General features: G+C 33.1%; 1 protein-coding gene across 1 annotated transcript; it reads right to left on the bottom strand.

Annotated features, from left to right (window-relative positions):
- Positions 1-672: 672 nt before the first annotated feature.
- LOC142635332 (uncharacterized) lies at positions 673-9,224 on the bottom strand. The gene is made up of 15 exons (XM_075809512.1): positions 9,183-9,224; positions 8,555-9,095; positions 8,096-8,473; positions 7,670-7,983; positions 5,778-5,839; positions 5,554-5,726; positions 4,492-5,385; positions 4,268-4,365; positions 3,795-3,963; positions 3,235-3,331; positions 3,015-3,139; positions 2,822-2,903; positions 2,589-2,736; positions 1,685-2,008; positions 673-765 (listed from the first exon to the last, which is right to left on the bottom strand). Exons 1-15 carry the CDS (start codon positions 9,222-9,224, stop codon positions 673-675), a joined length of 3,540 nt encoding a protein of 1,179 aa, XP_075665627.1.
- Positions 9,225-17,143: the final 7,919 nt, after the last annotated feature.

Genomic DNA, 17,143 nt, shown 5'->3' with positions numbered 1-17,143 from the left:
TCATTTCCGACCTTCGAAAATATTTCCACCAACATGTCATTAGGAAGATTTTTTAAAGTATTCATATTTTTTGTTTGTTTGAAATAGTGTTCTAATATTTCATTTACTATTTATAATAAAATTATTTTTGAAGATTCATAGAGCAATTCATGTGGTCAGAATTTCAATACTATTACTATCTAATGAGAGATTTTATATATTGTCTATATGATATACTAAGTCACTGTTCTAATTCAACTGGCCAAACAATCATCTGGGAAACACTCAATTATCAAAGATGAGATAAACTATGACAAAATCTATCCTAATAATGGTTTTGCATTGAAAAGGGCAAATGGGTATAGTTAATTATCAATAGAATTATGAAAGAGAGCAAACCGGTGTGGTTAATTATAATCAAATGGGTACATGTATTATTATACCTTTGGCTCTAGTTCTTGCTGCCTCAGAGTGAAGCTGATTTTCTGAACTATTGCTTTGAATTGCCTTCTACTACTGGGGTGGTCTAGAAAGATGACCTTTCGGCTGATGATTTTGACATATATCTTTTATGGAGATTTCTAGACATCCTTTAACAGATGTGCTAATTCTAATTGTTATGGATGATATTTTATTTAAGACAATTTGATATGTGGTCTCTTGTAAGTTTTACTGCTTATTTTCAACTGCTAATCACATTAGAAAAGGTGAGGCAGAAACCATGGTAGCTGGTGGGACTAAGGCTGCAGTCATGCCTACTGGGGTTGCTGGGTTTATGGCTAGATACTGATTTAAGATAGTAATAATGGTTTACAAAAGAAAAATACAACGACTGCTTCAACATATACTATCATTAAATGAAGAATATTAAGAAATTTGAATAATTAAACTAAATCTTGTCTTTGCCATTGCAAGGTGAAAACAACACAACTTTCTTATATCCTTTATTCAACATAAATTTCAATGAGATTGATGGCATGCTAAGCGCGGCTGTAGTTTTGTACCTGCAATTACATATATGTACTTACATATTTGTATTGTAAGAATTCCAATTAAAACAAAGTAGAGATTAATTATAGTAAAAAGTTTCTCCTCTATGTGATATAAAATCAACTGAAATGTAAACGATCATAGTGCATCATGAAATGGTACAACTAAAATTCTGTGCACTTCAAACAACTTATAAGAAGCTGTCCAATACATAGCAAATAGATGAATGACACAAACACATGCAGTGCCAAACAACTAGTGCACCATTACAAGTCTCTCCAAATCAAAATCAAAACAAAAGAAACACCCAAAAGACAAAAATACTTAGCACCAAATCTCAACAGAGAAGCTAACATAAAATGCAAACCAAAGAATACATTGTTAAGTTATAGTAACTTAGTTGATACAAACCCACAACTTAATCCACAAGTTTATTTTTTCCATATGTATTACATAATAGAAGTAAAATTATTAGGACATATGATATGCAATTACTTCTTCTTCTTATTCTGGGAGTTGCCTGTGTTGTTGTTTGAAGTTTGCTTGGAGGTTCTTTTTTTTGTTAGATCTTTCTGCACAGTAAGGGGAGAATACATTTTCAAATTGATTTTTCATTGTGCATAAATATTTAAAATTCTAATAAGGGTAACAAAAAAAAACATTATGAGAAAGAAGTTATGATGAAGCAATTAATAATGAGTTTTTGTCTTCTTACCAATTCTGTATTTCCAAAGACATCCTCTATTATGTTGTCATTAGTTACATCCTTCAAGCTTGTAAGTAATTTAATATCTGAAGTACCAATAGGACCGTTTGCAATAGTTTGGCCATGGCCAAACGGTGTTTCTAATTGTTTAATCTGAATGTTGTCAGCAACAACATTGCCTGAGTGTTTGTTAGACTCAGATTTAAAGACACTTGTGACAGTGTAAACTTCCCATCCCTCTTTGACGTTGTAATCATCAACTTTTATTTGGAATGTATAAGATTTTCCAAGCAGGTTTTGAATTTCTTGAGGTACTTTATTTTGCTCTTGATTCTGCCCAATATGATGTAAAGCCCATAAATTGTTAGTATAATAAAAACATTAGACTTAAGCATAAAATTGGAAATGGTTAAGAATTTAGATTAGACACTTTTGAAGAAAGTTCCATAGTAGTTTTTTGAATTATTTTTTCTGCATCTTTATCAAAAAGAACAAAAGAAGTCGTCCCAGTATGATCTTTCACTTGGATTTGTACTTTGTAACTGTAAGTAATAATGAGAGAAGTTAGAAAGTGTAATAAGGTCATTTGTACATTTATAATTAAAGCAATTATCATTTGGTTTTCCTATGCAGTCATTTGAACAGTTATATAGTATAAGCAATGAAGAATTTGGTCACCTAGGCATAGGGAACTGAGATTTAGAATTGCAAGTATTACACCAAAACATATTATTTTGTTGTTTTACTTTCGTTTGCAAAGTTGACATGAGATATAATTCCACACAAATTCTGTTTCTATGTTTACAATATCAGCATAATCGGTAAAAAACCTTTCCTGCAAAATCAGTCATTCTAGTTAGTTTTAATTGAATAATAAAGATTTAGATTTGAAATAGTCCAAGATAAAGAAAACCTTGACTCCTTCCACCCATTGCAATGCTTTAATTTTTGCCAATGACGTCGTAGTTTGCAATATCAATTCTGATTCAGGTTTTGATTTTTTGTCATGTGTTGGAATAGATCGAACAACATTATCGTATTCATCCTCAACAACTTTATATCTGAAGAAAGCAAGAGATCATTTAAAATAAAAAAAATGCATTCATAATCTATCATAAAGAATTAGTAAAGTAAATGTTTATGAACTTGTCAATGAGCTCAGAAACCTCTGTAATGTCCAAATTGACATATACTTTACTTGCACTTGTGGTGTTAAGATTCAGTTTTCCTTTTAAAAAAAACCATATAACACATTGAAGAATTTGCTATACACATTTTTTATATATTTTTTATTATATAAAAAGTGTAATATAGACATATACTACTTATCTTTCTGTACCTTGGAATGCTTTTACAGTTGTTGAAGTGACAATAATTACATAAGGACCTTCATCTTCTTTGAAGTCATTTTTAGTAATTGTTTCAGCACTTTCATCCCATGATGAAATTTTAAGCTCTTTGTCCCTAATGGTACATTACAACATTCAAAAGAGATTAAAAGGTTAATATAAAGTCTTCATTGTTTGTAATCAATGGCAGTAAAATGAAATGTTCCTTACTGAGGTAGTAGAATTTCAAGATTTCTTATATTTGTAGAGCTGTTGTCAAAGTGAACTTGTTCAATGGGTCCAACAGTAGTAAGTTTTCCAATGATATCTGCAAGAGTTTGTACACTTAAAAAAATATTTTTGAAGGATGAATTTTGATTAATTAAAATGGAAAAGATGTGAAGTAAAACATGATGTACCTATTAGGTAAGAATTGTCATTCAAACGACTTTTGATACAATTATATGTTGCAAATTCAAAGGCAGGCATAGGTATGAGTTCACTTTCTTCATTGCACTCCTTAATTGAAGTTGTTAACAAGAAAATGATGTTCAGGTCATTTGAAACCGGTCTATAACCTTTATTTGTCACGATTACTTTAAAGTTTGAAATGATAAAGGTACCTCCACGTAGGATGGAACTGAATTTTTGAAACACATTCTTTCTTACAATTGTATGCGTTAAGTTTTTTTGTAAAAAGAAAAATGGAAGTCAAAAGTTAGTTTACATATTATATAACAAATACAACGAATAGTTGAAAGATTAAAACATTTTATTGTTGTGAAGTATACTAGCATTTTCATCGATAAAGATCATGTCAAGATTGATGAAGTTATTTCTACTTCTCTTATTCACTGCTTTCCACATTTTGCATATTCTGACTCTAAGTCTCCATGTCTCCTTAGCATTAGATATTTGATCAAGAAAGCTGTATCCTTTGGACATTGTTATATCGGATAGCTGCAATAAAATGTAAATGTATTAGAGATACTATTACAAATGATAATGGAAGTTTTACTTTAAAAACACTGTAAAATAAAACCAGCATGTCTTTGTAGATTAGTAAAAGTTTACAAATTGGATATCATATACCTCTTGGTAAATTGGAAAATATTTCTTTGTACACTATGTTTTTAGCAAGGAACTGTGTTCGGTTCTTGTCATTTACTATCTAGATTTTAAGACCATTTCTATTAGTGACCCTAGATATTACAACATATAACTGGCCATGAGTGAAAATTGGTTGTGGTAAAAATAGGCTTACTCTATTCAAAGATTGGCCCTGGCTTTTGTTTATTATCATTGCAAATGAAACAGAAATTGGGAATTGTCTTCGCTTCAGAATGAATGGCCACTTCGATGCTGTAGGGGGCAAAATAATTCTTAGAATAAAGACTTTGGAGCCAATATTTGTCCCAGTTATAATCTTTGCCTCAATAACCGAATCAACAAGTTAGGTGACAATCAACCGTGTTCCATTCCATAAACCTGCAATTTGATTAAGGTTTCTCAATAACATTATAGGGATTCCAACTTTTAGCTTCAACTTGTGTTTGGGAATTCCAGGAAACTCAAGTGAATTTAGAAACTCAACTAGATACAACATGTCTAAATTAGTAATGCTATTAGAACTTTTGTATACTGTATCTGACCTAAGATAGACAAGTTCTTCTTCATCAACTAAAGAAAGAATCTGATCATTTATTTTGTTAACAATTTCATTTGTTGGTGCTAAAATTGCTCTCTCTTGCAGGTATTGTGAGCCTTTCATCTTATCATGCATATCAAGATATGTGACATTAATGATATCACTTGGATCTCTGGTTGGTTTTATTATTAAATCCTCTGGAATCTCAATCCAGCTTTCTCCATCTACATTCTCAAATTCACCATTTTCAATCCTTAAAATCCAATTCCCAAAGTCAACAATAGATTGACTATCTTCCCAATCATTGAAAATTTGATTGAGCCTCATATTTTCTGTAAGCATAAATATCTCACAATGATTCCAAATGACAGATTTGTTTATGGCTGATGCAACAATATCTTCTCTTCTACCCTTTGGTATTACTAGCAAGATCTGTCTAAAATCTCCCCCAAAAATAACTATGATACCACCAAAAACTTTATTAGGATCAAAGTTACTGGAGAAGTGCAATATGTCTCTCAATGTTCTATCAAGAGCCTCAAAACAATTACGACGTGCCATAGGAGCTTCATCCCAAATTATCAATTTTGTAGCACAAAGCAATTTTGCCAATTGTGTTTTTTGTTTAATGTCACACATTGAATCTTCATTCACACATAATGGGATATGAAATCTTGAGTGAGCTGTACATCCACCTGGCAAAAGGAGTGATGCAATTCCTAAAGATGCCACAGCTAGAACAATTTCACCATGGGATCAGAGGAAAGACATTATTGTTTTATACACAAAAGTTTTGCCAGTTCCACCATGGCCATACAAAAAGAACATCTTTCCTTCACCTTTCATAACAACTTGGACTACCCAATCAAATACCTATTTTTGTAGAATGTTCAATTTTGTACATGATAAGGCATACTCAGCAGCCAATGCTTCCTTGTCATAACTCATTTCTTCTTCAAGCAGTCTGTTATTCCTTTCCCTAATAAGAGACATATTAGGTAAAGGCATAGCTGGATAGTCTTTCAATGACTTTCCAGCTTTAATCAAAAGCTTTTCAATTTCATATAAGGCATAACTTCTCAATTGATTTTCAAAAAGCTGAAGTTGATCAAACTGTAAGATTCACCTCTGCCTAAATAAAATATCCTCTGAAAAATCTTTCCAATTCAATTCCCATATCTGTTCTAGCTGTGAAACCTCACAAAAAAGAAGTATAGTCACAAAAAATTCTTAAATCTGTTGTCCAGTAGCCCAATTTGATGCTTCTTTTATAGTAACATTCCACTCTCTATCTCCATCCAGTAGCCCAAGAGCAAAACATGCAGCTTTAAAAGGACACAATTGGCCATTAACAGTTTTGATTTCATCAAAACTTGTAGCACCTTTTACAACATTTAATAGCATTCTAAGATAGAACTGTTCTCCACTTGAAAGGTGTGCATAATAGATTCTACCAATGGACCGACCTGACTTTCTTCTCCTCCATCCTTTTTTTTTTCTTGTCCCAAACCCATTTTGTTGGAAAGTCTTGGAAGGTTAGCTGCCTAGCATCTTCATACAATCGATTTTCTGTCATCCACTATGTAAATACAGTTTTGTCAATTCTTGGTCTATTCACCACATTATCCAAATATTCAAAATTAAAAAAAGTGACTTGATTTTAATTTTTCATATGAAAGTTCAATCTTTGAACAGCTGGTTCATGGTAATCAATCTCAAACTGGAAAATTCTCTATGATGCTTCTAATGCTGATATATATTTGCTGTCAAGAAATTTTTTATTTCATCTTTTTCTAATATAGATTTTATTCCATCATCTATATTGTAGGCCACATTTTCTTCCAAAACAACAGTAACATGATCTGTGCCTTTATTAATGTACTTAAAAAGATATTTGATGGCCTTTGACAGATTACACCATTCAACATTTAAGTGCAACTGATACTTCACCAAGAAATCAATATTGAATGGGACTACATGTCGATTGTCTAATTTGTTAAGGACATATTTTATGTAGTTGGCTAATCCTTTGACAAAACGCACTTTACTTGTATTTGGGTAGATCTAGGATGTGTTTAATACTTCAAAGAACATGTTGTTCAAGTCTAGTATTAAAGACATGAAGATTGGACCAAGAAACAAGAGAAGAAAATGTGTTTACTAAAACTGGACAAATAGCTGGACACCTGCGAACAGATAGTTGGACACCTGTAGACAGCTTCTCAAGAGCTGCTCGACAGATAGCTATCTATCGAAATTTAATGAATGAAGTTCGACAGCTTCTCGATCGATCGAGGTATCTATCAAGGTTACGGGAATTCAGATTTCCAAATCTAATTTTTGGCCCATGTTTATGTATTTGTGTAGGGTTTCTTTTATCATAACCCTAGACATATATAAGGCTATTTTAGAGGCTGTCACATAAGAGAATATAATGATAACATATGCAAAAGGTTACCGAAGCCTTATTCTTTCAGAAAGAAGCTACTGCGTCTTTGCACCTTAGGGTTTTGTACTCAAGTGCTTCTTGATTTTCATTGTTGATAAAGTGAAGAACTTTGCAGCCAATATTCTTCTTCCTCAAGTTGGTGAGTGAGTCACGTACTGAGATTCGTGCAAAGGAGTTAGTCACATACTGGGATCCGTGCATCAAAGGGTGGCGTTCATATATTGAAGAGTTCAGAAGTTCTGAAGCAGTAGAAGGTTTCTGCTATGAGTTTATCTACGGGGATTGTAGAATCTAGGGACAAAGGTTTTGTACTAGATTTGAAACTTCTCTTTACTATAGTGAATTGCTTTTCGGGAAAGTTTCCCCCGAGGTTTTGTTTTACTGTGAAACTAGTTGGTTTCATTGGTTTTCCTGGGTCATCATATTTTGTCTTATTTACTTTTCCGCTACATATAATTTTTATGCATAATAAATCAAATTAACAACTTGTGTTTAAAACTTTTTAATTCTATCAACTAGGGTCTAAATTTCCAAATATAATTCCACACTATTTTTCAGCACAAAACGACCAACTTCTCGTCTTCTATAAGTCGGAAAGCCTTGGTCATCAATGATGGTTTCACGAACAAATGTTTAGGGAAATGCTTGGTACAACTGTTATCAACCATGCAAGGAGAGTTTGGCCTAGTTGCACCACATGGCCCATGCATCATAGATTGCTTAACAACTTCATGTCCAATCGAATCTTCCAAAGAATCTGGAATTTCAGCACTAATTATGCTATCAATATCTTTAGGAACTGAATATTTATCATCAGGATGCAAAAATACCAATATATGTGCATGTGGAAGACCTCTTTTTTGGAACTCAATCGTGTATACAACTACATAAAACATAAATGAGGGAAGAAATTAAAATAAATAATGCACAAGCATGCATGTTTTAGAAAATCATGATAATTATTCAAAGAAAAATGTGTCTTCAGTTTGTATTACCTGCAACTACTTTACCAAAATGCTGTCCTTTCTTTATGTCTTGCAAAAGTGCATCCAATTTTACTTTAAAAGCTCTTGCAAGAATGTCTGGTCGGTCTTTCGACTTTTGACCAGGAATCAATTCTAGGAAAGAAATGATCTCTAGCCATTTAGGATTGCATGTAAAAGTAAGGAAGAGGTTTGGATAGCCTGCCCACCGACATATTGCCATGGCATCTTGATAGTTCTGAATCATGTATCTTGGGCCACCAGTGAAAGAAGATGGTAAAACTATCCGTTTACCAATAGATGCTCGAGTTGTGTCTCCTTGTAGTACTGCATCTTTAAGGCTACTGTATATCTCAGCTCTTAGGTAGTCTAGTTTTTTTTTGTAACCACCTTAAACGAATCCTTCAATGCAATAGTAAGCGTCAACAATGAATTGCTGGAAAAGTCTACCACCATAAATTAAAGTGTTGCCTTCACTAAGTCGTTGTCGAATACGGAATGCATAATATTCTTTCATCGTGACAGCTGAATTTTCGGTTTCATGCATTGAGCCTCTTAATCTTTTTGGTATACCAAGAGAGAAGCCATCCTCACCATAAGGGAAAAGCAGAGGATATTGCATAGCCATAAAAGTTGGATGGATTTCACTTATATGCCAAAGCCCATGATCACAATCCTCAACAATAATACCATGATACCCATTATTAGGGTCAAAATCACCCACAATAAGACCAGCAACTTTAGAGGCAGTAGGTAGATTATACTGTGAGGAATGATTGGTACGACAATTAGTGAGACGCAATCTCACATCTGTAGTATTACATTCAGTGTAGTGATCCCTGGCTATTCTGAAAACCTTAACCAAAGCATTGTTGTCATCAAGCATATGTATTAGAGAGTTAACAATTTCGGGATCAATTCCATCATTTTCTTTATCAGATGAAATCGACCTTATCCTATGCTGCACTTCATTCTCCGTATCAAATATGTAAAGTTGAGCAGATTTTGGTTCCTATCCTTCAATTGGTAACAAAGAGACAATCAGATGATGATTCTGTCCATTTAACTTGAAGACATAAGGACCATTTCCATCATTTACAGTTCTGTCAACTTTTCCACCCACTGATGTTATTGCAAACATTGCATTATATCACCGACGGCTGTCATGGAAATGCACAAATGAAGGGCCATCATAATTCAACAATTCTTCAAGAACTGGAGGTGCGTGTTTTAATAAAGGTAAATAAATTAGTCCTTCTGAACAACACAATGAAAACTTTGGTTGTGACGGTCTTCTTGACTTCACATTCCTCTCTTCATACCATAGAATAGCCCCACAGCTCTCACAAGTTTGTGTTGGCTTGCCAAAATTCCATGGTTCAGTAAATTGACCTATTAGAAGCAACAATATTGAATGGGAGTTAAATAGCATGAACAACGATGTCAAATATAAATTTCAATGGATTTGGAAATAATCAATAAAATGGAACTTACACTTCAAGGGGACATTCGAAGTAGGAACTTCAGTTTGTGTATCTTGTTGAGTCAATAAATCTATCAATCAAGAGATGTGGCATGAGAAGGAGGCTAGTTAAAAGAAAAGGGTACAGAACCAATAGTGAGCACAACTAAAGTAATTACCAACTAATGAGAGGAGTAATTTTTAAAAAGAGCATAAATAATTTCTTTTGCAGGCTTTATTTAAATTGAAAGAATCTAGAACAATTTTAAGTTTTAGTTAGAATGTCAAATATATAATTGGTAGCTATTGGAACCAACATGTTTAGCTCTAGAATTTAAATTTGAACAATTGCTAATTCAAAACAGACTAGATTTTGATTGTTTTTTCAAACATTCATATGCATGTATTTTAATTTGGATGTCCATACATATAGTGAGAGAAAGAAATTTTTAAGAAGAGCATAAATATTTTCTTTCACAGGTTTTATTTAAATATAAAGAGTCTAAAACAAAATGAAGCTCTAGTTAGAATGTCAAATATTTAATTGGTAGGTATTTAAACCAACTTGAGAGTACCCTTTTGGAGTTTCTAAAAGGATTTCAATACATCTAAGAGGAACAGACAAATATTATGCGCAAATATTGCAGAAGACCAGGCACCAGCTGGCTTGAACTTGATGAAAGCTTAAGATATTGACGACTCTTAGTTACTTTAAGTATGTGATTGAAACAAATAACAAATAGAAAGAGAGACTAAAACAGAGTCAAAGAGGTATTGACACAAGATTCAGTGTTTTAAAGCAAGCCGGCTAATTAGAGGGCTGAGCTGGTTTTGTTTGTGAAACCATGAATAGAAGTATGAAACTCATTTATCTTTGGTAAGGGAAAAGAAGGTAAAAGTGTCATTAACAAAAACAAAGAAGAGGTGAAGAGGTAATTGGTAACTTACAATAGAGAGGGGTTAATGGAGAGAGTCTTGTTGTTGATTTTAATGCTAGCGGGCAAGAGAAAGAAAACAGTCAGCCATTTATTTATTTCAGCTAGTTAGGTAGTTGGGTTTAATGATGGAGTAATGGTACGTATGCACATGGAAAAATGACAACATTCTTATTTTCAAACCTTTATTGAATCTATTTGGAACAATTACTAATTCAAAACAAACTGGATTTTGAGTGTTTTTCCAAGCATTCATATGCATGTATTTTAATTTGGATGTCCATACATATAGTTTGAAAAGGCATGTGCACAAAAAAAAAATTAAAATTAAAAGGAAAAAATTAAGTTCTATTCCATTCATTACTTGTAGGGCAGCAACTTTGGCAGGCCTAATCACGTGGATCAAGTGCTCATTAGGAAGATCATTAATTGAATTTAGCACTATTAGTAGTGCAAAGATAGATTCCAAACAACCATTGCACATTATTAGTATAACAAAAAATCTAACCTAATATAGTATTGGATTCATGTGAAGTGCTCCAAAAGATAGTATTCGCATAATTTGGAATAAAATCTGTTGGGAAATTTAGACCCTAGTTGATAGAATTAATAAGTTTTATACCCAAGTTGTTAATTAGATTTATTATGCATTAAACTTGTTAAAACAAACAAACATCAATATCATGTCACAAATAATATGCATCGAAAAAATAAATAAGACAAGATATGATGACCCAGGAAAACCCATGAAACCAACTAGTTTCATAGTAAAAAACCTGGGGGAAACCTTTCCGAAAAGCAATCCACTATAGTAAAGAGAAGTTTCAGATCTAGTACAAAACCTTTGTCCCTAAACTCTACAATCCTCGTAGATGAACTCACAACAAAAACCTTCTACTGCTTCAGAACCTCTAAACTCTTCAATATATGAATGCCACCCTTTTGATGCACGGATCCCAGTACGTGACTCACTCCTTTGCACGAATCCCAAACACACTCACCAACTTGAGAAAGAAGAATGTTGGCTGCAAAGTTCTTCACTTCATCAACAATGAAGATCAAGAAGCACTTAGTTACAAAACCATAAGGTGCAAAGACGCAGTAGCTTCTTTCAGAGAGAATAAACTTTGGTCACCTTTTTCATATGTTCTCCTTGTATTCTCTTATGTGACGGCCTCTAAAATAAGCCTTATATATGTCTAGGGTTGTGAGAAAAGAAACCCTACACAAATATATAAGCATGGGCCGAAAATCAGATCTAAAAATCTGAATTTCCGTAACCTTGATAGATATCTCGACCAATAGCAGGTGTCGAGCCTCATTAAATCTCGATAGATAGCTATCTATTGAGCAGCTGTCGAGCAGCTGTTCGCAGGTGTCCACAGGTGTCGAGCTATCTGTCCAGCTTTGGTGAACACCTTTTCTTCACTTGTTTCTTGGTCCAATCTTCATGGCTTTAATACTAGACCTGAACAACATGTTCTTTGAAGTATTAAATACATCCTAGATCTACCCAAATACAAGTAAAGTGTGTTTTATCATAGGATTAGCCAACCACATAAAATATGTTCTTAACAATCTCCTCCTTTGGTAATTCGTAACAAAACCACAATAAACAAATGAACATATGAGAGAAGTCATAAATCACTCAACTTATACTTATTTGTTAAATACAATAAAATCTACCCTAACACAAACTCTTGAAAAATTTTGCAAGAAGAGAGTTCATGGCATGGAACACTTTGACAACCTGTATTTTTGAAACACTTTAAACAAAACTCATCAAGGCATCTTAGTGTGAAAACAAAAATTAAAAGATTGCATACAAAATAAGAAACATGTGTATAAAGAAAGAAAAGGAACAACACATGTAAGGATAGGTGATAAGTATCATGTATGTAAAAATGGTCACAAGACTTAGGTACAAGAACAATAAGCTAAAAGTAGCTTCTACAACAACAAAGAGGTAAACACTCCCCTAACAAGATGAAACACATCTCCCCCTTACAAAGACATGTATTTCTCCCCCTAACTTGTAGAATCTTAAAGAAAGAAACCACAAATTCTCCAATTTCTTCCCCTTTTTGTCATGATTGACAAAGAGTACAAGCAGCTAGAACACTTCACCCGAGAAACATCAAGATGATAAAAAATGATCAAGAGGGCATAAAGAATCCATATAAACGCATGAATGTAATGAAATAAGATGCTATGGATGATAAGATAAGAGAAACATGCAAAACATGTGAAAAAAATGCATGCAACAGAATCTCGATGGATCGAGAGGTGTCAAGAAGCTATCAAGCATACCTCGATGGATCAAACAACTATCGAGTAGCTATCGAGAGGACAAGAAATTTCTTGATCAATTCACTTAGTTATCGAGAGGTGTCAAGATTGTGATAAAAAATCAACTGAAAATCTCGACAGATGAGCCAGGTATCAAGAGGTGTCGAGATGGCTTAAAACCAGTTTTTCAAAGAGGAGAAAAACAAAAATATGAATGCAATCAAACATGCAAATCAGCCGATGATCCAACCAACATTTTAACCTCTCAAAAAACAAAGAGTTAAACAATTAGCTCCCAAAAACTCACACACACACACACACTAAACAAGTCTAACCAATTTTATATTTCAAAAAAAAGTTAAGACAGTTTAGTAAGCATGCATCAACACATGTAAACCTTGTGATGGCCAAATCACATTGTATCTGCACATGTATCAAGAGTAGCAAAGAATATTATGTGTTGTGTGTGAAAAACATCGCAAGATTGCACAAATGTCTCAATGTTATGACGATTTGAGATATGAGAAAATCACTTTAACTCACACACAATCGTAACTGTTTGATGGGGACTATCACTTTCGAGGTACATCTTATAACTCCTACATCTCCTAGAAAGCACGCTTGCAATTATATTTAAAGCATTTTGTTATTTTTGCTTTTATTTTCTTTGCATATTTTCTTATTATTAAGCAAACCATGCATGGGTATACAAATGAGAGAAAAGAAATATCTAATTATGTTAAGTTTTTTGACATTGCACTTTCGCTATGCTGAAGCATACAAATGTCATATCATGATTGGCGGGTAACAGTGGTAAGATGGTTATTTATGCCTTTCTCCTAGGATTTTCTAGTCCTTCCCATTAAAAAGAGTGATACGAGTGTTAAGTACAAGAGATCACTTAACCTTACTCATCACAAACAAAGAGCCACAAAACTCGCTTGCTTAGTTGTGCATAGAGATGCTCATCTAAGCTACAAAAGATACACAGTTTAGAAAATTCTGTTTCAATGGCCATTTTAAGGTTCACAAGAACCGATGTACACAAACACACTATTTTTGTATTTTTCTGATTTTTCTTTTTTATTTTTATTTTGAAAACAAACAAAATAAAAACTAGACAACAAAAAAAAAACAGACAAACAACATGAAAGCATGAAAGAAATATGCAAATGCATGAAGGCATGATAGAAAATGCAGATGCATGAAAGCATGATTCCAAAAGCGGATAAGAAAACAAGCAATGAGAGTCCCACTTTAGATAGAAAGAATTAAAGCAAAGGACAAACAGAAAAGACAATTAAGTCTTAGGCTCATTTCTCACCCACACAGTATAAATCTTTGGCCGTGAAGATGAAAATGCACGTGTCCTAGTATGTTTACTAAAGGACATAGATGAATTAGAATTCCCCTGCAATTGAGTTAAAAAGCTCAAAACTTTTAATAACTCACCAAATGTTTCCATGACAACAAGGGTCAAGGATCACACTCAATTAATCTAATTAGAGTAAACCCACTCTGATACCACTTGTTGGGAAATTTAGACCCCGGTTGATAGAATTAACAAGTTTTATACCCAAGTTGTTAATTAGATTTATTATGCATAAAATTTGTTAAAACAAACAAACATCAATATCATGTCTCAAATAATATGCAGCGGAAAAATAAATAAGACAAGATATGATGACTCAGGAAAACCAATGAAACCAACTAGTTTCACAGTAAAAAGCCTGGGGGGAAACCTTCTCGAAAAGCAATCCATTATAGTAAAGAGAAGTTTTAGATCTAGTACAAAACATTTGTCCCTAGACTCTACAATCCCCGTAGATGAACTCACAGCAGAAATCTTCTACTGTTTCAGAACCTTTAAACTCTTCGATATATGAACGCCACCCTTTTGATGCACGGATCCTAGTATGTGACTCACTCCTTTGCATGAATCCTAGTAGGTGACTCACTCACCAACTTGAGAAAGAAGAATGTTGGTTGCAAAGTTCTTCACTTCATCAACAATGAAGATCAAGAAGCACTTGGTTACAAAACCCTTAGGCGCAAAGACGAAGTAGCTTCTTTCAGAGAGAATAAGGCTTCGGTCATCTTTTATATATGTTCTCATTGTATTCCCTTATGTGACGGCCTCTAAAATAAGCCTTATATATGTCTAGGGTTGTGAGAAAAGAAACCCTACACAAAAACATAAGCATGGGCTAAAAATCAGATCTAGAAATCTGAATTTCTGTAACCTCGATAGATGCCTCGATAGATAGCAGGTGTCGAGCCTCATCAAACCTCGATAGATAGCTATCTGTCAAGCAGCTGTCGAGCAACTGTCCGCAGGTGTCCGCACGTGTCCACAGGTGTCCACAGGTGTCGAGCTATCTGTCCAGCTTTAATGAACACCTTTTCTTCACTTGTTTCTTGGTCCAATCTTCATGGCTTTAATACTAGACTTGAACAACATGTTCTTTAAAGTATTAAACACATCCTAGATCTACCCAAATACAAGTAAAATGTGTTTTGTCATAGGATTAGCTAACTACATAAAATATGTCCTTAACAAAATCAGTTGCCACCTCTTCTACCATCACATCCACAGGAATAGGGTCATTTTTTTACCCTATTTCGGCGCTTTCTGGGGCTATCCCAATGGCTTTGCAAATGCTAGGATAGCCCCATTTTTTTTTTGTATTGATGTATCATATCATATCATATAAGTTACCAACAATTTTTTATGGCATATAAGAATATACTATTACGCAATTAGGGGAAAATCATAGTGAAAAATGACCCTTTATTCTCTACTAATACTCCAACACAAACAGTAGTATAATCTAATCTATAATGGAAATTAAACTAAAGAGTTGCAATCTTCGGATTGTAACATAAACATAGAATCATAAAAAAGAAGAAGTATTAAGAGAATTAGGAAGAGATTAAGGTTTGGTTAATGGATCTCTAGCAATTGAGTTATTATTGATATAAAGTCGCAGAAAGATGAAATGAGAGTGTAGCAGAAGTAGACGTAGAAGAAGAAGTAGAACCAAATGTGTTTCGAAATTAGATTTCTAAAGCATGGGCAGACAACCTTGTGTGTGCAACATAAACAGGTTTGTTGAAATATTAATGAAATATTAATGCATTATCAAAACTCTTATTTTCAATTCAAACAATTCCCTACTTTCCTTGCAACTTGTTATGAAACAGAAAGTAAACATGCAACATCAATCATAGGAAAAAAAAACATATATAATTAAAGAATAAAAATTATTCACAAAAAGGAAAGAAAGCATAGGCAGATGAAAGAAATGAGTAATCAAACCTTAGGAATGGTTGAAATTCGTTTTGCAGAGCAGAAACTAGGTCAATTAAAATTGTGAAGGAAAATAAAATTGGAATAGATGGAGAACCTCTTCCTATATAAGATACAGAAATGCCCAAAGACATGCATCATTGACCCCAAAAGATCCTTTTGAAATTCCATAACATTCATTGAAAAAGAGGGGAGCTATATATTAAGGTGCCTAAACCGGTATGGTAACTGGGAAGATGCACCGTTAGCTAAGTAGGAGAGGAATGATTTTGGGTTTTGATTACTGTAGAAGGGGAGTGAACTTGAAAATAGGGGGCGGGGGGGGTGTGACTATTGTGGAAGAGCAAAATGTTTTATTCAGCCCAAAAAAAAAAAAAAAGAGCACAGCTTTTTTTTAAAATGAAAGTGAGCATAACTACAACTGGTTCCACTTAAATTTAGACAAGTGGAGCAAAATTAGACTCCAATTTCATATTTAAATTGAACAATTAGGAGGATAATTATGATGCGGTTTCCACATGAATCTAGACACATGGCACAAAATTAGAATTCTAATTTGAAATTGCAATTTGAGTTTCTCTCTGCTTCACCTATATATATAGATTAGAGGAAGAGAGAGTTTGAATGATTTTATATTCATGAGCCTTTTTTTTGTATAAATAAAAACAATTCAAATTCATAAATTATCTATATATATATATTAATAAGTAAAGTTTATATATTATAATAATAATAATAATAATAATAATAATAATAATAATAATAATAATAATAATAATAATCGGTGAAGCAGAGAAAAACTCAAATTAGAATTCCAAATTAGAGTTGCAATTTTGCACCATGTGTTCTAAATTATTTATTCTTAAAGAGTTTTATTTCTTAATTTTAGAATCAAATGTGGGACAATATCATAAATATTCATTCAAGTGAGTTATTAAGTACAAAAACCAAAGAGTTTAGAATAAATAAATCATAAAATCAAAATAATTTTTTAAAAAATGGACAATATACATTTTATACCTAATAATATCCTTACAAATTTTTTTAAAGAGTTAACAAAATAT

Source organism: Castanea sativa, chromosome 5 (assembly GCF_040712315.1).
Source record: "Castanea sativa cultivar Marrone di Chiusa Pesio chromosome 5, ASM4071231v1".
NCBI lineage: Eukaryota > Viridiplantae > Streptophyta > Magnoliopsida > Fagales > Fagaceae > Castanea > Castanea sativa.
This window is presented reverse-complemented; position numbering and strand designations above follow the sequence as displayed.